The following is a 27,767-nucleotide window of genomic DNA, read 5'->3' as shown; positions in this document are numbered from 1 at the left end:
GGTTTCCCCTCAAGCATGCAGTGAGGTGGTACTAATCTAATGTTTATAGCCTTCATCTCGTTGTGGAAATTCGACAATCCTTCCAGGGGTGAGTCGTAAGCTACGTGCTCTGACCACTTTGGCACGCAAACACAAATAAACATATTATAATTCGTGAGTTACGCTCTGAGCTACACCTGGGCTGTGTGGCTGTGTGTCATAGTTGAATTTTGGTTGACGAATGTATTGCATCATTCCCTACTGAAGTTGATAACATTTCTCAAAAGTGTTTACAAAATTAAGTGCATTAAATGTTTATTCTGAAATAACATTGAACATTACTAAAATAACAGTGACATGATCGGGCTAAATAACTAGAATTCATGTCTCTAAAATTATGCCTATGACGAAAAAAATATCATACTTGATCATATTTGGTGGTAAATGCCATGACTATCACGATGAGCAGAGATAATTACAAAACAATTACCAGCCAACTGTATGAGAACAAGTTTTTTGTAAAGCAAAAGTAACACACAACAGCAACCTTAACGAAATAGGTCAAAATATAACAGTAGGATGTTTTGTCCTGCAGGCGGGGAGCTTTCTCGGTGTTTCGCCCGACGCCCCAACTGACGTCCTCTTCTCCCCCACCCCCACGTGTGCAGATACTACTGCGTTGTACCTCAAAGTTCATTGGACATTTATTTTATTGCACCCTCCATCCATGACCGCAACTATCAGAACTCTAAATAAATGCTCAATAAATGGTAAAAAAATATGTTTATATCTGCATAATGGATGAAACAATCATTTAGATTGATCATATTGGTCGTGGGATTAGTCAGTCTCCAAACCAAACCGACCAGTCAGGCTGAAACATGTCTGAAAAGTAGTGGTGGGGGGGGGGGGGGTAGGCATATATGCCTTTCAAAAGAAATCTGGACTCTTTTGTATGTACGGTGTGTATGCCTACAATTTGCTTCTTTTTGGAGGGGGGGGGATTAACTTTTTACCCCCACATCTGGGGGTGGGGGTCCACTTTCTATAACTTTTCGATTGAGGCCTTTCTGAATGGCTCTGCTATAATTTAGTTGACGGACCAAACGGAATACCGGGCTTTTATAGGTTAGATTATCGGGAAAGAAATGCAGCTGATGGACAACATCAATAACAGTTGCAACCAAGAGGGTGAATGCATAGAGGCACAGCAGAAGAGATTAAGGTGCGAGGCTAACTGAAATCTCATTTGATCAAAGACAATAGCAATCCACTCAAACTGACTGATTAGATTATCAATTAAAATGTATACAGTATTCTTACACTACGCACGTGGTAATTGGGAACTTTATGTGTGTGTACTTACTAGCACACTGCAGTATATGGAGACACCGGAGTGATCTTGCATTGTCCACCATTTTGGCAGATTAATTTGCCGAATTCCCCGTGACACTCAGTTACACAAATGTAACGTCCATCGGTGAGCACAGCTTCAAGATGTATTTTGCTTGAGTTACTCAAGTTGATGCAAATGTCACTTGGATCTGGAGATGACGAATATTTTAGCATGCTTTTCATTTAAAGTGTCTGTTTTAGTAATGCAATTGGTATTTTACAGCTGCACTAGTTCACTGCGATTAAAAACATTTGAATAACAAAATTACAAGAACCAAGATGTTATTGGCTATAAACAATAGGCATGCATATATTAAATAAGTATTTTCAATCCTTTCAATAAATGTTCTAGTCTACAAGAGACAACATTATCAACAATCCACCCACCCCTGTTGATAGTTGGGTCATGCGCTCTGAAGTCAGGTCCACACCAGAGCCATTAGTTGTGCAATCAAAATGCTCAAAAATTCACGCAACTAAATTGCCTACTTATATTTCAACGTCTCTAGTTACAGAGATTTAGTTTGTGGCATATGTGTTGCTATACATTTTTTAAAATATATTACTTTTGCCACAATGTACAGTAATTCCTTGTTTAAACGGTAAATGCGTTGCTGAACAGTCGCATTAAGTGAAAACTCATTCATCTACGACTTGTATTTAGTTTATCCTAAATTATCGACAACATATTAAGTAATGTATTTAATATATTGTGGATAAATGAGGATAGATTGAGTAAGTTTGTTAGACATTTTGAGGAAAATCAAACATATAACTAGTCAAAGACAGCAATAGATATCATGCCATGTTTAGCTGCACGTGGTTTGTGGTCACCCGACTAGAGCAATCGATTGCACACACTACCCAAGCAGAAACGAACGTGTACAGAATAGCTGCGTGTTTTATATGTAGTCGATGCAATAGGCGCAAGCCGTGTAAAATCAGCAACATACAGTGACTCCTCTATTTACGAACATTCAGAGATACGAACAAAACCTGTTCGTATGTCAAGTTGCCTTTTCGGATCGAGAGTCGTAAATTCAACCGCCGCGCAATAGATGGCGGTGGTTGTTCGGTGTCATTACCCAGCATTCCCATTCATGACCCAGGATTCCCATTCATGACCCAGGATTCCCATTCATGACCCAGCATTCCCATTCATTACCCAGGATTCCCATTCATGACCCAGCATTCCCATTCATGACCCAGCATTCCCATTCATGACCCAGCATTCCCATTCATGACCCAGCATTCCCATTCATGACCCAGCATTCTCATTCATGACCCAGCATTCCCATTCATTACCCAGCATTCCCATTCATGACCCAGCATTCCCATTCATTACCCAGCATTCCCAGCATTTCTGCCTGGGCCGCGGCCGTTCTCTGTTGTGGTGTTGTCCGCTCTGCGGTTCACTACGACGTTCTCTGCACTTTTCACGAACATTATCAGCCCCCATCATCCATAATAGAGTTTTTTTTGGGTTAGATCGTGTAAATATATAAATGTGTCGTTAAACCCGCCATCACTCGACACAGCCAATTAGTAAGTTTTGTCACGTAAACAGAGAATACCAATTCGTTACTGGTACAGCATACCGGTGTGTTTAACGACAAATTTATATATTCACGTGATCTAACCCAAAAAACCTCTTATGGATGAAATTGGTCGCGAAAGCCTGCGTGTTAAACTAACCCCATCATAAATTTTGATTTAAAGCTTTCGTGACTGCAGTGATTCATATTCTTGGTTCTTTCGGTAAAGTCACGTTGAAGGGAAACAATAAAATAATAAAATATATATAAAACAATAAAATTCTCACGACGTTTAAATACAAACCGCCACTTCTTTCAAATGTTCTTGCCGTTGGTTTTCACACCTGATGATGACTGCTTGTGTTGCAGTCGAAACGTCGTGAGAATTTTATTGTTTTATATATTGTATTATTTTATTGTTTCCCTTCAACGTGACTTTACCGAAAGAACCAAGAATATATATAACCCCATCATGTCTTCCAAGCGTAAGAGTGGTGAAAGTGTTGAGGGTGCTGGTAAGAAGAGGTGCACTAATACGATGGAAACTAAAGTGGACATTATAAAACATTGTGAAATAGTTGCATCTACATCATGTGATGTTCATATGATGAACAATACTCACACCTGTCAACCCCTTATCAGTGCCTAGCTTATTACAGACCAACTTAGACCGTATTCGTTAACCCGTGCCCTTATAAATTTAAACGTTCATCCTACAAAGTCCCATCACAAGGGAGAAAGACAAACAAATAGACAAAAACATTGCCCATATTGAAACTTGAAACCTTAATTTCCTTGTACAAAAATACGGGTAAACCGATTTGGTTGACCTGTATGAATACTGTATGCACTTGTGCATTCGCGAAATGCCACAGTACCATTTTTATTTGACCGATAATTTATTTCTTAATGTTGATTGCGTGAATGAATGCAAATATGCCTAATAACTACAATTAATCATTTTCGGCAAACAAAACACTTACCAATGTCCTCTCTGTCATCTTCTACTACTGTGATATTGTCCATATCCAATATAAATCCAGTGCAGATGGCTGTGTATTACAACAAAGAACATGAGAAATTGGATCACTCATCCGATGTATTCAGCAATTTAATAGGTATGCATTCTACAAGCATTACATATTATACGCTTTGGTTCTTTCGGTAAAGTCACGTAGGTAGAAAATAATAAATCACGACGTTTTGATCGCAACACAAGCAACCGTCATCAGGTGAGAAAGAACTGCTGCAACAAGAGGTTATATAAGGTAGGAGGAAAGATGCTGATGCAGGCTGCTTCTAATGCAGCAGTCCCCAACCTTTTTGGCACCAGGGACCGGTTTCGTGGAAGACAATTTTTTCATGGACCGGGGGGGAGTCATAATTGGATCTTTCTCCCTTTCCAAAGAAGCTCTCCAGCGACGTTTGTTTTTTACTCATTTTTGCCTCGGGGTTAGAACTTGTGGGCTTACCAACACTGTGACTGAGACAAGTGCGCAGTGCGGGAAAGAGGCGCGGACGGAAGTGGTAAATAAAATAATGGGGGCGGGCGACGCGCGGACTCACCGCTCTCACCTCCTGCTGCTGTGCGGCCCGGTTGCTAACAGGCCACGGACCGGTACCGGTCCATGGCCCGGGGGTTGGGGACCCCTGCTCCAAAGGGTACAAATGGGCATAGCCCAAGAGTCATAAATGGCTGCTGCGCGCGAGACAAGGGGGGGAGATGGGCGGCTAGCAAACGTTAGCTAATCTGAGAGGGGGAGTGAGTGGAGGGACTGCCATAACGGGCGAGCGGGTGGAGATGCAATTCACAGAGGGATCGGCGGCAGGAGGAGAGAGAGGGGGTGGGGCAGAGCTAAGAAGGGTCTGCGTGTGAATGTGACTCAGAGAGTCGAGAGAAGCTGCTAATATAGGCGGGCAGGAAGGGGACATCACAGCCAGTTATGACCTAAACTGGTTAATAACGTCCTTCCAGTGATTGCTCAGTTTGTACTCATCTTCTCGGATGAAATTGTGTCTGTGTTTATATATCTGGATGGCTTCATGGACAAATCTTTGATGGTAGCCCGAAGGTTTGAAGAGTACCTTGGTCTCGGAAAAACACACCACGGAGGTATTGGTTCTGCCGTGTTTAAAACTTTTCTATTGGAGCCCATACATAAGGCGATGACATATCCCTTATGGCAACAAAGCTTCACATCATCCTGAGCAATGGTTTCTGGATGCATGCACAGCCCATTTGTCAATCCACTGCTGGATGAGGGCCTCCCCACGCTGTGTTGGTTGCGAGGGATATTCGACCATATTTCACCATGTTCATCGGCACGGGTTGGCAAAGGGACGGGAGCACAGACGGTGGATCATAGAAGTACAGTACAAAAATGCATTTTGCTGCACTGCCCACTGCTGCCCGCTACAGTGAGGGAAAAAAGTATTTGATCCCCCTGCTGATTTTGCAACTCCACGAGGTGAGATCTTGCATGGAGCCCCAGGCCGAGGGAGATTGACAGTTCTTTTGTGTCTCTTCCATTTGCGAATAATCGCACCAACTGTTGTCACCTTCTCACAAAGCTGCTTGGCAATGGTCTTGTAGCCCATTCCAGCCTTGTGTAGGTCTACAATCTTGTCCCTGACATCCTTGGAGAGCTCTTTGGTCTTAGCCATGGTGGAGAGTTTGGAATCTGATTGATTGATTGCTTCTGTGGACAGGTGTCTTTTATACAGGTAACAAGCTGAGATTAGGAGCACTCCCTTTAAGAGTGTGCTTCTAATCTCAGCTCATTACCTGTATAAAAGACACCTGGGAGCCAGAAATCTTTCTGATTGAGAGGGGGTCAAATACTTATTTCCCTCATTAAAATTCAAATAAATTTATAACATTTTTGACATGCGTTTTTCTGGATTTTTTGTTGTTATTCTGTTTCTCAATGATCAAATAAACCTATTAAAATTATAGACTGATCATTTATTTGTCAGTGGGCAAACGTACAAAATCAGCAGGAGATCAAATACTTTTTTTCCCACACTGCATGCAGCCACGCAATAGCCGATACAAAAACTGGTTATGATGATTTATCATCCAAACATTATCCAGAATCTACCTTACTTAACTTTCAAAATATGACAAGATCGGGGGCATTTCAGGTGATTCTGTCATAGGCAATCCTGGATATTATCCTACAAAGTGCCTTCAAGTGATTTTTCAAGAGTTTGCTTACAGGCAAACCACGGCATAGTACGTAGAGTGTACGAGAGAGATGTTTACGGTGTCCCTATTGTCCGAGATACAATACTATAGGTACAAACAAGAATAGCTTCTCAGAGCTGAGCTACACTGAATTAAGTAAGAACAAACAAACGTACAGGTTTATCCCACCGCCATGAATGATATAAATTGGTGACCAGACTAAAGCCTTCAACTTGCTACATATGAGGTCCTGGTTAATTTAGTCTTCAGTGGGGAGTCCACATTTTGAACCCTGACCTTGGTAATGCTGAAATACGCCTTAGCCTCATGGATTAGTTTGTGCGTTTTAGATGTATTTATTACGTACCTTCTTCAGTCGTGCTTGTATTTCTAATACAGTTGGATTTACTTAGTAATTCTTTAATTTTTTGTTCCACGTTGTTTAATGTTTTAATGACATCCACGTCATTAGTATATTGAAATGCCACTGTGTGGTTCACAAATACACTTCCTGGTCTGTTAACATTAATTATGGACAAAATGCACACGTGACATAATTAATAACTCATCATCACACATTCCCGAAATATGTTGTATATAAAATACAAGCACAGTCCTTGTCAGCCCATACAGAAGAGAAATATGTATTTTTTGCTCAGGTTTGTTTAAATTCTATCATCCAGACCGTAAAAATGTATTGCGCCATATTTTCAGAATGCATTCAGGAATATGTTACAAACATGACCACTGCATCGCGTGCTTTCAGATGCGCTTCTGTGGCTGTCTGGAATGCTCTTTTTCCGATATTAGGGAGTCACAGGTAGCTATGCACTTTTAAATCTTGATGTAAAACGAATTTCTTTAGAACTGTTTTTCGTGTTTATTTTGTTGTCCTTCCCCCATACCTCCAATGAGCACGGTTGGCTACATACATACGTTGCAAAAGAAGATCAACATACATACTGTACATTTCTGTTGATATACAAATACCAAAACATCTCACGTGGCAAGACAAGACTGCTTTGTATGTACAATATTTGCATGCAATGTGTTTGAAAAATTCTATGTTTGGTACATTTATACCTCCATGTGTATCATGAGGGTACAGACGTAACGACGACACCCGAAAGACGTGTGAGTGCTTGTTGGCGTGATACACCGCCTAGAACCGTGTCCCCTTGATTTAAGATCAGTCCACTGCACAACACAGGGCATCCAGAGGGACTTCATCCTCTATAAAAAGCATTGTAACTCCACAGCAGAGTTTGAACCGCGTGGATGAATGTTGGGGTTATGTGAATATATGCAAGTATTTAAAAAAAAACCTGAGTGATCTTTAGCAGCATATAACAGAAGCGTTGGAAATAATCAAAGCTGACAAGCCGGACAATATGGTCTCCCTCAAATCTCGCTATGGTGTACGCAGCCATCGCCTTGACAGACACGTGGAAGTTCATATGGATGAAACAAGTATGAATGTTTGCTCTGAATGGGAAGGATAATTTAAGGTGAATATATGCCAATACAATGTTTTGACAATTACTGTGAAGGTAAGCAAATGCTGAATATGTATACACTGTACGTACTAAACAATAAAATGTACCGTATATCTAGAACGTTGATGTCTTTATATCCAACAATTTCCTTGTAGACGGGCTCCATCTAAAATATTAAAAGCAACAATACAGAAATAAAATAAAATAAAACAAATCACGACGTTTAGATCGCAACACAAGCGATCGTCATCAGGCAAAGGAGTCAGCCTCTAAAGGCAAACTGTTTATTAGGGTTTGGGGATGGGCGTAGCCCAAATGTATCAACAACACCTGGAACACGGGCGGTGCGCAGCAACAATGCCAATGCAGCAACAATGCCAATGCAGCAACAATGCCAATGTAGCAACAATGCCAATGCAGCAACAATGCCAATGTAGCAACAATGCCAATGTAGCAACAATGCCAATGCAGCAAAAACGCCAATGCAGCAACAATGGCAATGCAGCAACAATGCCAATGCAGCAACAATGCCAATGTAGCAGCAATGCCAATGTAGCAACAATGCCAATGTAGCAACAATGAAAATGCAGCAACAACGCCAATGCAGCAACAATGCCAATGCTGCAACAATGCTAATGTAGCAACAATGCCAATGCAGCAACAACGCCAATGCAGCAACAATGCCAATGCAGCAACAATGAAAATGAAGCAACAATGCGAATGCAGCAACAATGCCAATGCAGCAACAATGGCAATGCAGCAACAATGCCAATCTAGCAACAATGTCAATGCAGCAACAATGCAAATGTAGCAACAATGGCAATGCAGCAACAACGCCAATGCAGCAACAATGCCAATGTAGCAACAATGCCAATGTAGCAACAAGGGCAATGCAGAAACAATGCCAATGTAGCAACTACGCCAATGCAGCAACAATGGCAATGCAGCAACAATGCCAATGTAGCAACAATGCCAATGCAGCAACAACACCAATGCAGCAACAATGCCAATGCAGCAACAATGCCAACATAGCAACAATGCGAATGTAGCAACAATGCAAATGTAGCAACAATGGCAATGCAACAACAACGTGAATGCAGCCACAATGCCAATTGTAGCAACAATGCCAATGTAGCAACATTGCAAATGTAGCAACAAGAGAAATTCAGAAACAATCTCAATGTATCAACTACGCCAATGCAGCAACAATGGCAATGCAGAAACATTGCCAATGTAGCAACAATGCCAATGCAACTATGCCAATGCAGCAACAACGCCAATGTAGCAACAATGCCAATTTAGCAGCAATGCCAATGCAGCAGCAATGCCAATGCAGCAGCAATGCCAATGCAGCAACAATGCCAATGCAGCAGCAATGCCAATGCAGCAACAATGGCAATGCAGCAACAATGCCAATGTAGCAACAATGGCAATGCAGCAACAACGCCAAAAGCAGCAACAATGGCAATGCAGCAAAAATGCCAATGTAGCAACAATGCCAATGAAGCAACAATGCCAATGTAGCAACTACCCCAATGCAGCAACAATGCCAATGCAGCAGCAATGCCAATGCAGCAACAACGCCAATGCAGCAACAATGCCAATGTCGCAACAATGCCAATGTAGCAACAATGCCAATGCAGCAACAACGCCAATGCAGCAACAATGGCAATGCAGCAACAATGCCAATGTCGCAACAATGCCAATGTAGCAACAATGCCAATGCAGCAACAACGCCAATGTAGCAACAATGACAATGAAGCAACAATGGCAATGCAGCAACAATGACAATGCAGCAACAACGCCAATGCAGCAACAATGGCAATGCAGCAACAATGCCAATGTAGCAACAATGCCAATGCAGCAACAACGCCAATGCCGCAACAATGGCAATGCAGCAACAATGAAAATGAAGCAACAATGCGAATGCAGCAACAATGCCAATGCAGCAACAATGGCAATGCAGCAACAATTCCAATCTAGCAACAATGTCAATGCAGCAACAATGCAAATGTAGCAACAATGGCAATGCAGCAACAACGCCAATGCAGCAACAATGCCAATGTAGCAACAATGCCAATGTAGCAACAAGGGCAATGCAGAAACAATGCCAATGTAGCAACTACGCCAATGCAGCAACAATGGCAATGCAGCAACAATGCCAATGTAGCAACAATGCCAATGCAGCAACAACACCAATGCAGCAACAATGCCAATGCAGCAACAATGCCAACATAGCAACAATGCAAATGTAGCAACAATGGCAATGCAGCAACAACGTGAATGCAGCCACAATGCCAATTGTAGCAACAATGCCAATGTAGCAACATTGCAAATGTAGCAACAAGGGAAATTCAGAAACAATCCCAATGTATCAACTACGCCAATGCAGCAACAATGGCAATGCAGAAACATTGCCAATGTAGCAACAATGCCAATGCAACTATGCCAATGCAGCAACAACGCCAATGTAGCAACAATGCCAATTTAGCAACAATGCCAATGCAGCAGCAATGCCAATACAGCAGCAATGCCAATGCAGCAACAATGCCAATGCAGCAGCAATGCCAATGCAGCAACAATGGCAATGCAGCAACAATGCCAATGTAGCAACAATGGCAATGCAGCAACAACGCCAAAAGCAGCAACAATGGCAATGCAGCAAAAATGCCAATGTAGCAACAATGCCAATGAAGCAACAATGCCAATGTAGCAACTACCCCAATGCAGCAACAATGCCAATGCAGCAGCAATGCCAATGCAGCAACAACGCCAATGCAGCAACAATGCCAATGTCGCAACAATGCCAATGTAGCAACAATGCCAATGCAGCAACAATGCCAATGCAGCAACAATGGCAATGCAGCAACAATGCCAATGTCGCAACAATGCCAATGTAGCAACAATGCCAATGCAGCAACAACGCCAATGTAGCAACAATGCCAATGAAGCAACAATGGCAATGCAGCAACAATGACAATGCAGCAACAACGCCAATGCAGCAACAATGGCAATGCAGCAACAATGCCAATGTAGCAACAATGCCAATGCAGCAACAACGCCAATGCCGCAACAATGGCAATGCAGCAACAATGCCAATGTAGCAACAATGCCAATGTAGCAACAATGCCAATGTAGCAACAATGCCAATGCAGCAACAATGGCAATGCAGTAGCAATGAAAATGAAGCAACAACAATGTCAATGCAGCAACAATGGCAATGCAGCAGCAATGAAAATGAAGCAACAATGCCAATGCAGCAACAATGCCAATGTAGCAACAATGGCAATGCAGCAACAATGGCAATGCAGCAACAATGGCAATGCAGCAGCAATGCCAATGTAGCAACAATGCCAATGTAGCAACAATGCCAATGCAGCGACAATGGAAATGCAGCAACAATACCAATGTAGCAACAATGCCAATGTAGCAACAATGCCAATGCAGCGACAATGCCAATGCAGCAACAATGGCAATGCAGCAACAATGCCAATCTACCAACAATGCCAATGCAGCAACAATGCAAATGTAGCAACAATGGCAATGCAGCAACAACGCCAATGCAGCAACAATGGCAATGCAGCAACAACGCCAATGTAGCAACAATGCCAATGAAGCAACAATGGCAATGCAGCAACAATGACAATGCAGCAACAACACCAATGCAGCAACAATGCCAATGTAGCAACAATGCCAATGCAGCAACAACGCCAATGCAGCAACAATGGCAATGCAGCAACAATGACAATGAAGCAACAACGCCAATGCAGCAACAATGCCAATGTAGCAACAATGCCAATGCAGCAACAACGCCAATGCAGCAACAATGGCAATGCAGCAACAACGCCAATGTAGCAACAATGCCAATGTAGCAACAATGCCAATGCAGCAACAATGGCAATGCAGCAACAATGCCAATGTAGCAACAATGCCAATGTAGCAACAATGCCAATGCAGCAACAATGCCAATGTAGCAACAATGCAAATGCAGCAACAACGCCAATGTAGCAACAATGGCAATGCAGCAACAACGCGAATGCAGCAACAATGCCAATGAAGCAACAATGCCAATGCAGCAGCAATGCCAATGTAGCAACAATGCCAATCCAGCAACAATGCCAATGTAGCAACATCGCCAATGTAGCAACAATACCAATTACAGCAGCAATGCCAATGCAGCAACAATGCCAATGTAGCAACAATACCAATGCAGCAACAACGCCAATGCAGCAACAATGGCAATGCAGCAACAATGCCAATGTAGCAACAATGCCAAAGTAGCAACAATGCCAATGCAGCGACAATGCCAATGCAGCAACAATGGCAATGCAGCAACAATGCCAATCTACCAACAATGCAAATGCAGCAACAATGCAAATGTAGCAACAATGGCGATGCAGCAACAACGCCAATGCAGCAACAATGCAAATGTAGCAACAAGGGAAATTCAGAAACAATCCCAATGTATCAACTACGCCAATGCAGCAACAATGCCAATGCAGCAGCAATGCCAATGCAGCAACAACGCCAATGCAGCAACAATGCCAATGTCGCAACAATGCCAATGTAGCAACAATGCCAATGCAGCAACAACGCCAATGCAGCAACAATGGCAATGCAGCAACAATGCCAATGTCGCAACAATGCCAATGTAGCAACAATGCCAATGCAGCAACAACGCCAATGTAGCAACAATGCCAATGAAGCAACAATGGCAATGCAGCAACAATGACAATGCAGCAACAACGCCAATGCAGCAACAATGGCAATGCAGCAACAATGCCAATGTAGCAACAATGCCAATGCAGCAACAACGCCAATGCCGCAACAATGGCAATGCAGCAACAATGCCAATGTAGCAACAATGCCAATGTAGCAACAATGCCAATGTAGCAACAATGCCAATGCAGCAACAATGGCAATGCAGTAGCAATGAAAATGAAGCAACAACAATGTCAATGCAGCAACAATGGCAATGCAGCAGCAATGAAAATGAAGCAACAATGCCAATGCAGCAACAATGCCAATGTAGCAACAATGGCAATGCAGCAACAATGGCAATGCAGCAACAATGGCAATGCAGCAGCAATGCCAATGTAGCAACAATGCCAATGTAGCAACAATGCCAATGCAGCGACAATGGAAATGCAGCAACAATACCAATGTAGCAACAATGCCAATGTAGCAACAATGCCAATGCAGCGACAATGCCAATGCAGCAACAATGGCAATGCAGCAACAATGCCAATCTACCAACAATGCCAATGCAGCAACAATGCAAATGTAGCAACAATGGCAATGCAGCAACAACGCCAATGCAGCAACAATGGCAATGCAGCAACAACGCCAATGTAGCAACAATGCCAATGAAGCAACAATGGCAATGCAGCAACAATGACAATGCAGCAACAACACCAATGCAGCAACAATGCCAATGTAGCAACAATGCCAATGCAGCAACAACGCCAATGCAGCAACAATGGCAATGCAGCAACAATGACAATGAAGCAACAACGCCAATGCAGCAACAATGCCAATGTAGCAACAATGCCAATGCAGCAACAATGCCAATGTAGCAACAATGCAAATGCAGCAACAACGCCAATGTAGCAACAATGGCAATGCAGCAACAACGCGAATGCAGCAACAATGCCAATGAAGCAACAATGCCAATGCAGCAGCAATGCCAATGTAGCAACAATGCCAATCCAGCAACAATGCCAATGTAGCAACATCGCCAATGTAGCAACAATACCAATTACAGCAGCAATGCCAATGCAGCAACAATGCCAATGTAGCAACAATACCAATGCAGCAACAACGCCAATGCAGCAACAATGGCAATGCAGCAACAATGCCAATGTAGCAACAATGCCAAAGTAGCAACAATGCCAATGCAGCGACAATGCCAATGCAGCAACAATGGCAATGCAGCAACAATGCCAATCTACCAACAATGCAAATGCAGCAACAATGCAAATGTAGCAACAATGGCGATGCAGCAACAACGCCAATGCAGCAACAATGCAAATGTAGCAACAAGGGAAATTCAGAAACAATCCCAATGTATCAACTACGCCAATGCAGCAACAATGGCAATGCAGCAACAACGCCAATGTAGCAACAATGCCAATGAAGCAACAATGGCAATGCAGCAACAATGACAATGCAGCAACAACACCAATGCAGCAACAATGCCAATGTAGCAACAATGCCAATGCAGCAACAACGCCAATGCAGCAACAATGGCAATGCAGCAACAATGACAATGAAGCAACAACGCCAATGCAGCAACAATGCCAATGTAGCAACAATGCCAATGCAGCAACAATGCCAATGTAGCAACAATGCAAATGCAGCAACAACGCCAATGTAGCAACAATGGCAATGCAGCAACAACGCGAATGCAGCAACAATGCCAATGAAGCAACAATGCCAATGCAGCAGCAATGCCAATGTAGCAACAATGCCAATCCAGCAACAATGCCAATGTAGCAACATCGCCAATGTAGCAACAATACCAATTACAGCAGCAATGCCAATGCAGCAACAATGCCAATGTAGCAACAATACCAATGCAGCAACAACGCCAATGCAGCAACAATGGCAATGCAGCAACAATGCCAATGTAGCAACAATGCCAAAGTAGCAACAATGCCAATGCAGCGACAATGCCAATGCAGCAACAATGGCAATGCAGCAACAATGCCAATCTACCAACAATGCAAATGCAGCAACAATGCAAATGTAGCAACAATGGCGATGCAGCAACAACGCCAATGCAGCAACAATGCAAATGTAGCAACAAGGGAAATTCAGAAACAATCCCAATGTATCAACTACGCCAATGCAGCAACAATGGCAATGCAGAAACATTGCCAATGTAGCAACAATGCCAATGCAGCAACTATGCCAATGCAGCAACAACGCCAATGTAGCAACAATGCCAATGTAGCAACAATGCCAATGTAGCAGCAATGCCAATGCAGCAGCAATGCCAATGCAGCAACAATGCCAATGCAGCAGCAATGCCAATGCAGCAACAATGGCAATGCAGCAACAATGCCAATGTTACAACAATGCCAATGTAGCAACAATGGCAATGCAGCAACAATGCCAAAAGCAGCAACAATGGCAATGCATCAAAAATGCCAATGTAGCAACAATGCCAATGAAGCAACAATGCCAATGTAGCAACTACGCCAATGCAGCAACAATGCCCATGCAGCAGCAATGCTAATGCAGCAACAATGCCAATGCAGCAACAATGCCAATGCAGCGACAATGGAAATGCAGCAACAATACCAATGTAGCAACAATGCCAATGTAGCAACAATGCCAATGCAGCGACAATGCCAATGCAGCAACAATGGCAATGCAGCAACAATGCCAATCTACCAACAATGCCAATGCAGCAACAATGCAAATGTAGCAACAATGGCAATGCAGCAACAACGCCAATGCAGCAACAATGGCAATGCAGCAACAACGCCAATGTAGCAACAATGCCAATGAAGCAACAATGGCAATGCAGCAACAATGACAATGCAGCAACAACACCAATGCAGCAACAATGCCAATGTAGCAACAATGCCAATGCAGCAACAACGCCAATGCAGCAACAATGGCAATGCAGCAACAATGACAATGAAGCAACAACGCCAATGCAGCAACAATGCCAATGTAGCAACAATGCCAATGCAGCAACAATGCCAATGTAGCAACAATGCAAATGCAGCAACAACGCCAATGTAGCAACAATGGCAATGCAGCAACAACGCGAATGCAGCAACAATGCCAATGAAGCAACAATGCCAATGCAGCAGCAATGCCAATGTAGCAACAATGCCAATCCAGCAACAATGCCAATGTAGCAACATCGCCAATGTAGCAACAATACCAATTACAGCAGCAATGCCAATGCAGCAACAATGCCAATGTAGCAACAATACCAATGCAGCAACAACGCCAATGCAGCAACAATGGCAATGCAGCAACAATGCCAATGTAGCAACAATGCCAAAGTAGCAACAATGCCAATGCAGCGACAATGCCAATGCAGCAACAATGGCAATGCAGCAACAATGCCAATCTACCAACAATGCAAATGCAGCAACAATGCAAATGTAGCAACAATGGCGATGCAGCAACAACGCCAATGCAGCAACAATGCAAATGTAGCAACAAGGGAAATTCAGAAACAATCCCAATGTATCAACTACGCCAATGCAGCAACAATGGCAATGCAGAAACATTGCCAATGTAGCAACAATGCCAATGCAGCAACTATGCCAATGCAGCAACAACGCCAATGTAGCAACAATGCCAATGTAGCAACAATGCCAATGTAGCAGCAATGCCAATGCAGCAGCAATGCCAATGCAGCAACAATGCCAATGCAGCAGCAATGCCAATGCAGCAACAATGGCAATGCAGCAACAATGCCAATGTTACAACAATGCCAATGTAGCAACAATGGCAATGCAGCAACAATGCCAAAAGCAGCAACAATGGCAATGCATCAAAAATGCCAATGTAGCAACAATGCCAATGAAGCAACAATGCCAATGTAGCAACTACGCCAATGCAGCAACAATGCCCATGCAGCAGCAATGCTAATGCAGCAACAATGCCAATGCAGCAACAATGGCAATGCAGCAACAATACCAATGTAGCAACAATGCCAATGCAGCAACAACGCCAATACAGCAACAATGGCAATGCAGCAACAATGCCAATGTAGCAACAATGCCAATGTAGCAACAATGCCAATGCAGCAACAATGGCAATGCAGCAACAATGCCATTGTAGCAAAAATGCCAATGTAGCAACAATGCCAATGCAGCAACAATGCCAATGTAGCAACAATGCCAATGCAGCAACAACGCCAATGCAGCAACAATGACAATGAAGCAACAACGCCAATGAAGCAAAAATGGCAATGCAGCAACAATGGCAATGCAGCAACAACGCGAATGCAGCAACAATGCCAATGCAGCAACAATGCCAATGCAGCACCAATGCCAACGTAGCAACAATGCCAATGCAGCAACAATGCCAATGTAGCAACAATGCAAATGCAGCAACAACGCCAATGTAGCAACAATGGCAATGCAGCAACAACGCGAATGCAGCAACAATGCCAATGAAGCAACAATGCCAATGCAGCAGCAATGCCAATGTAGCAACAATGCCAATCCAGCAACAATGCCAATGTAGCAACATCGCCAATGTAGCAACAATACCAATTACAGCAGCAATGCCAATGCAGCAACAATGCCAATGTAGCAACAATACCAATGCAGCAACAACGCCAATGCAGCAACAATGGCAATGCAGCAACAATGCCAATGTAGCAACAATGCCAAAGTAGCAACAATGCCAATGCAGCGACAATGCCAATGCAGCAACAATGGCAATGCAGCAACAATGCCAATCTACCAACAATGCAAATGCAGCAACAATGCAAATGTAGCAACAATGGCGATGCAGCAACAACGCCAATGCAGCAACAATGCAAATGTAGCAACAAGGGAAATTCAGAAACAATCCCAATGTATCAACTACGCCAATGCAGCAACAATGGCAATGCAGAAACATTGCCAATGTAGCAACAATGCCAATGCAGCAACTATGCCAATGCAGCAACAACGCCAATGTAGCAACAATGCCAATGTAGCAACAATGCCAATGTAGCAGCAATGCCAATGCAGCAGCAATGCCAATGCAGCAACAATGCCAATGCAGCAGCAATGCCAATGCAGCAACAATGGCAATGCAGCAACAATGCCAATGTTACAACAATGCCAATGTAGCAACAATGGCAATGCAGCAACAATGCCAAAAGCAGCAACAATGGCAATGCATCAAAAATGCCAATGTAGCAACAATGCCAATGAAGCAACAATGCCAATGTAGCAACTACGCCAATGCAGCAACAATGCCCATGCAGCAGCAATGCTAATGCAGCAACAATGCCAATGCAGCAACAATGGCAATGCAGCAACAATACCAATGTAGCAACAATGCCAATGCAGCAACAACGCCAATACAGCAACAATGGCAATGCAGCAACAATGCCAATGTAGCAACAATGCCAATGTAGCAACAATGCCAATGCAGCAACAATGGCAATGCAGCAACAATGCCATTGTAGCAAAAATGCCAATGTAGCAACAATGCCAATGCAGCAACAATGCCAATGTAGCAACAATGCCAATGCAGCAACAACGCCAATGCAGCAACAATGACAATGAAGCAACAACGCCAATGAAGCAAAAATGGCAATGCAGCAACAATGGCAATGCAGCAACAACGCGAATGCAGCAACAATGCCAATGCAGCAACAATGCCAATGCAGCACCAATGCCAACGTAGCAACAATGCCAATGCAGCAACAATGCCAATGTAGCAACAATGCAAATGTAGCAACAAGAGCAATGCAGCAACAATGCCAATGTAGCAACAATGCAAATGTAGCAACAAGAGCAATGCAGAAACAATGCCAATGTAGCAAAAATGCCAATGCAGCAACAATGGCAATGCAGCAACAATGGCAATGCAGCAACAATGGCAATGCAGCAGCAATGCCAATGTAGCAACAATGCCAATGTAGCAAGAATGCCAATGCAGCAACAATGCCAATGTAGCAACAATGCCAATGTAGCGACAATGCCAATGTAGCAACAATGCCAATGCAACAACAATGCCAATGCAGCAACAATGCCAATGAAGCAACAATGCCAATGCAGCAACAATGGCAATGTAGCAACAACATCAATGTAACAACAATGCCAATCCAGCAACAATGGCAATGCAGCAACAATGCCAATCCAGCAACAATGCCAATGCAGCAACAATGCCAATGTAGCAACAACACCAATGTAACACCAATGTAGCAACAATGCCAATGTAGCAGCAATGCCAATGCAGCAACAATGCCAATGTAGCAACAATGCCAATGTAGCAACAATGCCAATGCAGCAACAATGGCAATGCAGCGACAATGCCAATGCAGCAACAATGCCAATGTGACTAACTGATAATACACCCAAGGAAAGCATTTCGTACCAGACAGGATTTCGTCTTTCTTTTAGGGACTTTTCTTAAGTTTTGTCAAGAAACATGTTGTCAGGTGCATGAAATAAACAAATTAAGTGAAAAATATATTTAGATTCCTATCTAAATCAGAATTAAGGTAGTCGATGCAACTGGCCAATGGTGCCAGTTGCATCGAAGTTAAGAACTGAGGGTAAATACATGCAAAGTGTTTTATATTAAATATGCTTAGATTAATTATAAGAGCACTGGTTTTCTCCCACATACAAAACAATCCAAAAATACGTTCACTTATCAATATTATTTTCAGTACAACCTCACAAGGCTCAGTGATAATTTTTGGTAAAAATGTTGCTATTGAATCACTCAAATCGTGCATGTTCTTTAAATAGTACATCAAATATTAAATATTTACATGTCATACTTACCAAATTTCGAAATACTTCTACAAAATCTTTATATTCAGGTGAATTTTGATTTCCATAGTCGGGTGTATAATTAAAATTCATTATTTGTATGTCAACTATTGTTGTTTTCAAAGTGTTAATATCTGTAATAAACAAAACATATGTGATGTATGCAATACATGAGAAAGTAAACATACCCTACGTTTTAGCTAACAACTCTTTACCAGTCATTTAGGCTTCTGGAATACAGTCTTATACATAACAATCCCTAATAGAGGTTTTTTTGGGTTAGATTTTTTGGGGTCTAACCCAAAAAAACTCTTATGGATGATATTGGTCGCGAAAGCCTACAGTACATGTTAAACTAAATAACAATCCCGTTTGCACTGTTAACGGCAACATGTAGTCATTCATTATGAACTGCAGCACTTAAAGCACACACAAATTTTATTTCAAAGGCTATACAATTTCCGTGATAATGAAAAACATAGAATCAGAAATGACCGGATTAGCTGTCTTTCCTCACAATTATACAAAAAGTGAACTGCTAAAGTGTAATTTTGGTCTGTGTTATTACAAGTGGGTCACTTCATGTAGCCAACCTTTATCCCAGTTAATAATTAAACACCGGAAATAATTACAAAACATTACTGTAACACAAGTGTTTCCTGGAAATTTACTGTAAAGTTGTTTGGAAATTGTTTCATTTTCTGCATCACTAAAATGATGTACTTACTTGGTTCCACCACATTTTGAATGTTTTCACAATATGTTCCAGTAAATGGGGCTTGACATTGACAAGTGTTATTCGTACATTCTGGTATGCCTCCATTTTTACATTCTATGCACGGGTCTGGAAAAAAAGAAATAGATTCTCATACATAAGTGAGTTCAAACCATTGTCACTTCTTTAATGACACACATTTAAATACGGCATTTATAAAATATGTAAATAATTGCAAAAGTATCTCGTGATTGCTGTATAAACGAAACAGCTTAAACATATCTTAAAATATATAAATCAATGCTTTTGCAGCAACCAAGCAGTTTAGTATACAGTTGATTTATGCAAAATGTTTATTTTTACTTTGAAATGCAAGGTCTTTCAGCCTCTCTGCTGCTCTGCTGATGAATGGAGGCTTTTACTTACTCTAAATGTTACGATCGCAGTGAATTACCATCTTTATCAAGAAATTTGAAAATCGTTCACATATAAAGTGGCCACAATTTTACAAAAGCCACTTAACCTCGTTTTGGTTATCAGCAGCCATGCGTTTTTTAAAACTATTTTTTTATAAAGTCTGTGAGTTATGCCACAGGCTGAATAGGAACAAATGTAAAGGCAATTTGGTTGCTGAAGCAGAAGCTCTTGCAATGTGTGGTGGAATGAGGCCAGAGGAATTAACATTGTCAAATAAGATATTGCATTTACCTGTGGTTGGTTTTGTAGTTTTAGTTGTAGTGGCGGTAGTCGTTTTAGTAGAAGGGGCTGTCGGTGGGGGCGTACTCAGTGTATTTGTTGGGGATGTTGTACGTGTGAGGGAGGAGGAATCTGTTGCCGCTGATTGTGCTGTGTTTGCTGATGGTGAAGTGCTTGGGCCTGTTGGACCTACAGGCGGAGTGGCCCCTGACAGTGGTGATGTAGGTGACGCGTAAGCAGCAGTTGCTGTGTTTGCTGATGGTGAAGTGCTTGGGCCTGTTGGACCTACAGGCGGAGTGGCCCCTGACAGTGGTGATGTAGGTGATGCGTGAGCAGCAGTTGCTGTGTTTGCTGATGGTGAAGTGCTTGGGCCTGTTGGACCTACAGGCGGAGTGGCCCCTGACAGTGGTGATGTAGGTGACGCGTAAGCAGCAGTTGCTGTGTTTGCTGATGGTGAAGTGCTTGGGCCTGTTGGACCTACAGGCGGAGTGGCCCCTGACAGTGGTGATGTAGGTGACGCGTAAGCAGCAGTTGCTGTGTTTGCTGATGGTGAAGTGCTTGGGCCTGTTGGACCTACAGGCGGAGTGGCCCCTGACAGTGGTGATGTAGGTGACGCGTAAGCAGCAGTTGCTGTGTTTGCTGATGGTGAAGTGCTTGGGCCTGTTGGACCTACAGGCGGAGTGGCCCCTGACAGTGGTGATGTAGGTGATGCGTAAGCAACAGTTGCTGTGTTTGCTGATGGTGAAGTGCTTGGGTCTGTTGGACCTACAGGCGGAGTGGCCCCTGACAGTGGTGATGTAGGTGACGCGTAAGCAGCAGTTGCTGTGTTTGCTGATGGTGAAATGCTTGGGCCTGTTGGACCTACAGGCGGAGTGGCCCCTGACAGTGGCGATGTAGGTGACGCGTAAGCAGCAGTTGCTGTGCTTGCAGATGGTGATGATTCTGAAGCATTTGGATCTGATGCACTTACAGATCCAGTGGAATATGATAGTGGTGATGTCGCTGAAACGTAATCAGTAGTGGCTGTGTTTGCAGATGGTGATGATTCTGAAGCATTTGGATCTGATGCACTTACAGATCCAGTGGAATCCGATAGTGGTGATGTCGCTGAAACGTAATCAGTAGTGGCTGTGTTTGCAGATGGTGATGATTCTGAAGCATTTGGATCTGATGCACTTACAGATGCAGTGGAATCCGATAGTGGTGATGTCACTGAAACGTAATCAGTAGTGGCTGTGTTTACTGATGGTGATGATTCTGAAGCAGTTGGATCTGATGCACTTACAGATTCAGTGGAATCCGATAGTGGTGATGTCACTGAAACGTAATCAGTAGTGGCTGTGTTTACTGATGGTGATGATTCTGAAGCAGTTGGATCTGATGCACTTACAGATTCAGTGGAATCCGATAGTGGTGATGTCGCTGAAACGTAATCAGTAGTGGCTGTGTTTACTGATGGTGATGATTCTGAAGCAGTTGGATCTGATGCACTTACAGATTCAGTGGAATCCGATAGTGGTGATGTCGCTGAAACGTAATCAGTAGTGGCTGTGTTTACTGATGGTGATGATTCTGAAGCAGTTGGATCTGATGCACTTACAGATCCAGTGGAATCCGATAGTGGTGATGTAGCTGAAACGTAATCAGTAGTGGCTGTGTTTACTGATGGTGATGATTCTGAAGCAGTTGGATCTGATGCACTTACAGATTCAGTGGAATCCGATAGTGATGATGTCGCTGAAACGTAATCAGTCGTTGCTGCGTTTGCAGATGGTGATGATTCTGAAGCACTTGATGGTGTGTTTTGTGTTGGTGATGTGCTGACATCTAATGTAGTTTCTGATCCAATGTCCGGTGATGTTGAGGAATCTGATTGAAATTCTGATGTGAATGCAGTACTGTCTGAGATAGCATCTGATGATGAAGAGCCTTCTGTTGATGATGCGTCTGTGGGATATGTGTCGTATGTTGTGTCTTCTGCTGGTGTGCCTGTTGAATAAGAACATGGATACATTAAGTAAGCTTGTGTAATCATATTTGCACTATTTTGTAAGCTTTCAGATGGGCTTCTCAAAATCTACCATTTAGAAAAACGAATTAACAGAAACAATGTTTTATAACCCACTGCCAGAATTAAAACTTTACACGAAATGTTAAGGTCTTGGAGATGACCTGAGTTGAATTCTTGGCTATGGCTAACTTCAGTGGTGAGTGACATCTTGACTCATCCTGGGCCTCTATTTCACCAACCCGCATTGACTAGCGTGGTGAAGTATGGTAAAACTCAATGTAAAAAAAAAATCCCCATTGACTGGCACGGGAATTGGGAGGTTTTGTGAATAAAGCAGTGGATTTACAAAGGGCTGTATATTATGATGAGTAGCACAAATAGACAACATGACGAAAGCAATGAACGGACCCATTCTCATCAGGGCAACATGTAATAAGGGAGGCAGTTCTTATCTAAAAACAACTTTGATAGAGCAGAGCGTTATATACTAAGTCCTTTGAAATTGACTGCTTTGAATTTGACTTATTTAAAAGTCTCCTAAATAATTAATATGTTAAAAGATAGCCAGGTACAGATTACAAATAGATGCAAATGACAATTATTTGGCAGTTCGTGATGTCACGGCGAGTAGTTAAAGCCCATAAACACTGAATTTACAAGTAAACTACCTGATGAAGCTCAAAACCATGCTGATTTATGTTGATGTTATATTCAGTAATGAAAAGTCTTTTCATTAGCACATATTAATGATATTATTGTAAACATGACAACCTAGTCGGATGGTGGAGGGTTAACGACCATAATTTAGCCTTTTGGCCCTACCCCTGAAACAAATATGGATCGTTGTATTTTCTACAACAAAAAAACATACGTTTTACGTTTCGCGGTCAACGATTGTTCTTACATTTAATTAAAATCTAGCCCCAAAGCAGCAATCAGAATTATGGAAAATTAATACCAATATCTATTCAACATTTTCACGAATAATAATTTTCAGTCGTTATTAATCCACTGCTGAATGGAGGCCTCACCATACCGTGTCCGTCATATATGTTGTTTGATCATACTTTACCAAGTTGATCAATTGTGGTTTGGTCCAGGACCGGTTCAAATGGAGTTAACTGTGGCTGGGAATTGAATTCAGTAAACCAGGTTTATGATGCAGTGCACTAACCACTGCATTGCTGCTCCACCATATAAAACTATTTTAGTGAACAAGGGTAATGTTCTTTTTTTGCAAGCCAGTATATTTAATTTAACAGTGGAAACCATTGAGCTCCTCATATAATTTTCAAGATGCTCTTGGCTAGATTGCATAAATATATAAATGTTAAACCAGCAGACAGAACCAATTCATACGGCACACCATTTCAAAAAATAACTTTAGTCATCGTAAACAAATATAGGGCGTTAAAATGCATCTCTGATTAGCACGGTTGGCTACGTACGGTGCGAAAGAAGTTCAACATACGTACAAATGGCATGTAGTATTGTCTTATAAACTGTTATAATATTCAAAAATGTTATAATATTATTTAAAAACAAAGTATACATTAATGAATGATGTATGTGGAAAAAGGGACGCATTTTGAATCAGGTAATACTAATAACCAAGTAAACCTTATCTGTTTAATAGTTACATGTACAGGCTACGTAAACTGCTCCAGAGTTTACTGTCAAAGAAATGGTAGTTGTTAACAGTGATATAATTGCAGACAAGCTAAGGCATAACACAGCAGCTGTCTCAAACTGTACTACTGTTGCACGATAGACAATAGAGTCCTCCGGGATTGATATATATTCAGTTCCTACGATTTCCACACAGCACGATCCCCACACCTCCCATTATCACCGTTGGCTACGTATGGTGCAAAATAAGTTTAGCATACATACATGGTGCTTCTTATATGGGCAAATCCCATGTTAACATTTTCATTCATTCTAATGGAATTCTAACAGGGAAGATTCCACCAATGGAAGATTCCACAAATATAGAACATTTCTGATCATGGCGATGAGCTTTCTGTTCGTGATGCTCTGAGAGAAATTGATAATAATTCTGATGCCGATGCAGTTCTTACTCCCTGTTGCCGTTACCTATATAATATAATTCAGTGGTGATTTCTGTTATAGAGTATCGGCCAGCTGGAATCGGTGTCAATATCAGTGAGTTGGCATTGCCCACAATCACCAGTGAAATGTATTACATAAGCATCGGCCGTGAATAATAAATGGCAATTCCACTAGGCTGGTGCTGCCCCCACCCCAAACCTGTCCACAATTCCACGATTCTAATCTAATTTTTTATCTAGAGAGCGCCTTCACTCGAGGCACTTGACATAGTTTTTTTTTTTAACGATGACCATGACAGAATTATGTAGATGCTAGGGACTTACAAGGGCTTGAGGAATGAGTGGCCGTGATAGAGAGGGTGCTAAGGGATCACGAAAGAGTAGGGGAGGGACGGGAAGGAGTGCAGGGGCGAGGGGAGAGGAAGAGAAAGGGCGATGGAGAAAGAGGTGAGGCTTTAAGAGAGGAACGGAAGGAGGTTAAGGAGGGAGGACTGCTCATTGTGCAGGGGAAGTTGATTCCAGTGGAGGGGTGCAACGGAGGGAGAAGGACCAAAAACGGGATTGTGCACAGGGAGATGGATGGACAGAAAGAGAGCCAGATAGAAGATTGGGAATTAAGAGGATGAGAAGGGACAAGATTCCACCAATCATAATCACGAACGGTATCCATTTTCAGAATTAATTTGTGACTCCAGGCTAGAAATTGTGAAAATCACCCAGCGCTAATAGCCATGTTCTGAATAACTTTGCACTTAAAAAACAGCAGACTGAAACTTTAAACAAACATTGCCTAAAGCTAATGTTGAAACTCACTGGCTTGGGTTTGAGATTTCATGACACGTGCAGTCAGGATGAGCATGGCGATCATTGCCCATTGGTTCTTCATGTTTGATGTCTGAAAGTGAGAAAGGTCCCGTTAAACTAGTCCACACACACAAAGAAACATTTTTTAATTATAGCATATGATAAAGTACAATCGTATAACACTGAGAAACAACAACATAATGTTAACCATTTTGGATTATGAAATAATCCCAAGAAGGAGAAAATGGTTAGAACATTTAATTTCTAATTTCTAAATTCTTATTTTTATATTTGCACTTAACTAAGCTAAAAAACCTCATAAAAATGCAAAACTGCACAATATAATACAATGTTCGAAAATAAGAGAATATAACCCCATTGTCGTCTTACCAAGAATGAGGTTTTTTTTTACTTTACAAGTAAAGTCGAATTAACGTTACATAGCTTCTTTGCCTGTACTCTTAAAAAAAAAGTTTACCATTCCACAGGCAAGTTAAATGTTCTTACATTGTCAAATTCCAACTGGCTTTATATAGCCTGTTCACCAACCACGTGTTTTGATGACGTTGCGCTGCAGTGCAAGGTTCATTCTTTAAAAAGCAGTAAATTACGCGCAAAGGCTTTCCTGTATATTTTGTCTACTATGCTTTTCAACACAACACTGAAATTTAGTTTTATATATGCTGTAGGATGGAAATCATGGTCATAATAAGCTATACTCTCAAATCAAATAAATCCCAAAAATAGTTAATGCATAACACATTTGTCTCTCATGCCCGAGTTTGTTAAACACGAGATGTTAAGTCTCGTGATGGCAAAATGTTGTTCACCCTTATCAATACAGCACTGTACTCTCAATTGAAATATTGATTAAAGTAATGAGTTTGGTAATACACGTAGATAGGTTCAAAGAAAATAACAAAAAATAACAAAAAACTACGACGTTTCAATGGCAACACAAGCAGTCGTCTTCAGGAAAAGCGGGGTTAGCTTCTAAGGCAAACTGTTTACAGTGAGGGAAAAAAGTATTTGATCCCCTGCTGATTTTGTACGTTTGCCCACTGACAAAGAAATGATCAGTCAATAATTTTAATGGTAGCTTTATTTGCACAGTGAGAGACAATAACAAAATCCAGAAAAACGCATGTCTAAAATGTTATAAATTGATTTGCATTTTAATGAGGGAAATAAGTATTTGACCCCTCTGCAAAACATGACTTAGTACTTGGTGGCAAAACCCTTGTTGGCAATCGCAGAGATCAGACGTTTCTTGTAGTTGGCCACCAGGTTTGCACACATCACAGGAGGGATTTTGTCCCACTCCTCTTTGCAGATCTTCTTAATGTTTCGAAGATGACGTTTGGCAACTGGAACCTTCAGCTCCCTCCACAGATGTTCTATGGGATTAAGGTCTGAAGACTGGCTAGGCCACTCCAAGACCTTAATGTGTTTCTTCTTGAGCCACTCCTTTGTTGCCTTGGCCGTGTGTTTTGGGTCATTGTCATGCTGGAATACCCATCCACGACCCATTTTCAATGCCCTGGCTGAGGGAAGGAGGTACATGGCCCCGTCCATCGTCCCTTTGATGCGGTGAAGTTGTCCTGTCCCCTTAGCAGAAAAACACCCCCAAAGCATAATGTTTCCACCTCCATGTTTGACGGTGGGGATAGTGTTCTTGGGGTCATAGGCAGCATTCCTCCTCCTCCAAACACGGCGAGTTGAGTTGATGCCAAAGAGCTCCATGTTGGTCTCATCTGACCACAACACTTTCACCCAGTTCTCCGAATCATTCAGATGTTCATTGGCAAACTTCAGACGGGTTTTCTTGAGCAGGGGGACCTTGCGGGCGCTGCAGGATTTCAGTCCTTCACGGCGTAGTGTGTTACCAATTGTTTTCTTGGTGACTATGGTCCCAGCTGCCTTGAGATCATTGACAAGATCCTCCCATGTAGTTCTGGGCTAATTCCTCACCGTTCTCATGATCATTGCAACTCCACGAGGTGAGATCTTGCATGGAGCCCCAGGCCGAGAGAGATTGACAGTTCTTTTGTGTTTCTTCCATTTGCGAAGAATCGCACCAGCTGTTGTCACCTTCTCACCAAGCTGCTTAGCAATGGTCTTGTAGCCCATTCCAGCCTTGTGTAGATCTACAATCTTGTCCCTGATATCCTTGGAGAACTCTTTGGTCTTGGCCATGGTGGAGAGTTTGGAATCTGATTGGTTGATTGCTTCTGTGGACAGGTGTCTTTTATACAGGTGTAGTGCCTTGGATTCACTCGGACGACAATCGCCTTTCTTCCATCGTCACTTTCATTTCCATCGTTCCGCACACACACTATATATAATTTCACACACACACACTATATATATAATTTCACACACACTATATATAATCACACACAC

General features: G+C 42.2%; 1 protein-coding gene across 3 annotated transcripts in view; it reads right to left on the bottom strand.

The window, feature by feature from the left end:
• The window catches only part of LOC116947015 (mucin-17-like), a 57,499-nt gene that overhangs the window by 8,860 nt on the left and 20,872 nt on the right, over nucleotides 1-27,767 (bottom strand). The window contains exons 2-9 of one of the 3 annotated variants that reach the window (XM_076070198.1): nucleotides 25,374-25,455; nucleotides 20,490-22,466; nucleotides 19,794-19,910; nucleotides 19,079-19,200; nucleotides 7,700-7,758; nucleotides 6,464-6,612; nucleotides 3,893-3,961; nucleotides 1,346-1,523 (exon numbers count right to left, since the gene is read on the bottom strand). In XM_076070198.1, coding sequence (XP_075926313.1) covers nucleotides 1,346-1,523; nucleotides 3,893-3,961; nucleotides 6,464-6,612; nucleotides 7,700-7,758; nucleotides 19,079-19,200; nucleotides 19,794-19,910; nucleotides 20,490-22,466; nucleotides 25,374-25,446 — 2,744 coding nt within the window. In that variant the 5' untranslated portion in view covers nucleotides 25,447-25,455. Of the gene's footprint in view, nucleotides 1-1,345; nucleotides 1,524-3,892; nucleotides 3,962-6,463; nucleotides 6,613-7,699; nucleotides 7,954-19,078; nucleotides 19,201-19,793; nucleotides 19,911-20,489; nucleotides 22,467-25,373; nucleotides 25,696-27,767 lie in introns of those variants that run through there. The other 2 variants (XM_076070197.1, XM_076070199.1) reach the window with 2 other exon arrangements.

This window comes from Petromyzon marinus, chromosome 28 (genome assembly GCF_048934315.1).
Source record: "Petromyzon marinus isolate PM22_M1 ecotype Great Lakes invasive population chromosome 28, UKy_Petmar_22M1.pri1.0, whole genome shotgun sequence".
Lineage (NCBI taxonomy): Eukaryota > Metazoa > Chordata > Hyperoartia > Petromyzontiformes > Petromyzontidae > Petromyzon > Petromyzon marinus.
The sequence above is the reverse complement of the archived record's forward strand: the minus strand, read 5'-3'. Positions and strand labels throughout refer to the sequence as shown.